We start from the raw sequence: 1,075 nt of genomic DNA, 5'->3' as shown, positions 1-1,075 counted from the left end.
CAGGGCAACTGTGCACTCTACTCTTTCAACTTTTGCTCAGAACCTTATGGGCTCCTCACATCCAGCTCTCAGCAAGCTCAGACTTCTCATCTCCCACCTGCATATTGGAAGCTTCAAACTCAAAAGAGTGGGAGGAAATAATAGAAGAATTAGGAAGTTATATTTGGCAAGTAATGGGGGAAAAAGGTAGACGGAATTGTTACTTGCACAGCAAAAATATCTTTATCAGTGTTGATGCTGTGGAGCTCATGAGATGACTACAATTTATGTTCAATATTCTCTCTTCAAAACGGCAGGGGTAAAGGAAAGTTTGTTCTTAATCATTTTTAAAGATTTGGTTCTTAAAGAACTTTTTTTGGCTAATGTTAGCTATATCTTGTAGGAGTTTGAAAAGGGTGGGTAGATCCTTAAACGAACTTAAAGTTAAATGTGCATAAACAAAGTGCAATTTTTACTTTGATTTTATCAGTATTTCCCATTTCTGTTGCCCTGCAAGACCAGTAGGTATAAGGATTTTTAAAATTTAAACTACTGCCCAGCTGGTGTAGCTCAGTTGGTTGAGCGTCAGCCCGTGCACCAGAAGGTTACTCTGCAGACTAAAGGGTCCTGGGTTCAATTCCTGTCAAATGCACATGCGGGTTGCTGGCTTGATCCCCACTGCGGGGCGTGCAGGAGGCAGCCAATCAATTATTCTCTCTCGTTGTTTATCTCTCTACCTCTCCCTTCTCTAATATCAATAAGAATATATTTAAATATATGTTTTTTAAATAAATAAATAAAATTTAAACTACAGTTTTCCTGTTGCACCTCTTTTGAGGTTATATCTCTAGTTGTGTTCCTAAGAATGGGACTTTAGAAAAAGTTTCAGAGTTATGTTCTAGATAAATTGTTTTTTTCCTTTAATTTTGCAGAGACCCTTCTGAAACTCCAATCACTTTTGATGCAGATTCTTTCCTTAATTATTTTGATAAGATTTTAGGTAAGTTACAGTGTGATGTTTGTTTTCATTTTGAAAGTAGTATGGGTAGGGAAGTGGAGCATTAGATCTTTCGGAAGACAAAACAATGCTTTCTCT

At 37.1% G+C, this 1,075-nt stretch overlaps 1 protein-coding gene across 1 annotated transcript in view; it reads left to right on the top strand.

Moving 5' to 3' along the window:
• Positions 1 to 1,075, top strand: part of ECD (ecdysoneless cell cycle regulator) — a 22,548-nt gene that overhangs the window by 17,352 nt on the left and 4,121 nt on the right. The window contains exon 10 of the mRNA XM_015562145.1: positions 912 to 979. Within this exon, the coding sequence (XP_015417631.1) occupies positions 912 to 979 (68 nt within the window). The remainder of the gene's footprint in view (positions 1 to 911; positions 980 to 1,075) is intronic.

Source organism: Myotis davidii, unplaced genomic scaffold (assembly GCF_000327345.1).
Source record: "Myotis davidii unplaced genomic scaffold, ASM32734v1 scaffold134, whole genome shotgun sequence".
Taxonomy (NCBI): domain Eukaryota; kingdom Metazoa; phylum Chordata; class Mammalia; order Chiroptera; family Vespertilionidae; genus Myotis; species Myotis davidii.
Note: the sequence above shows the minus strand (reverse complement) of the source record. Positions and strands in the feature narration are given on the sequence as shown.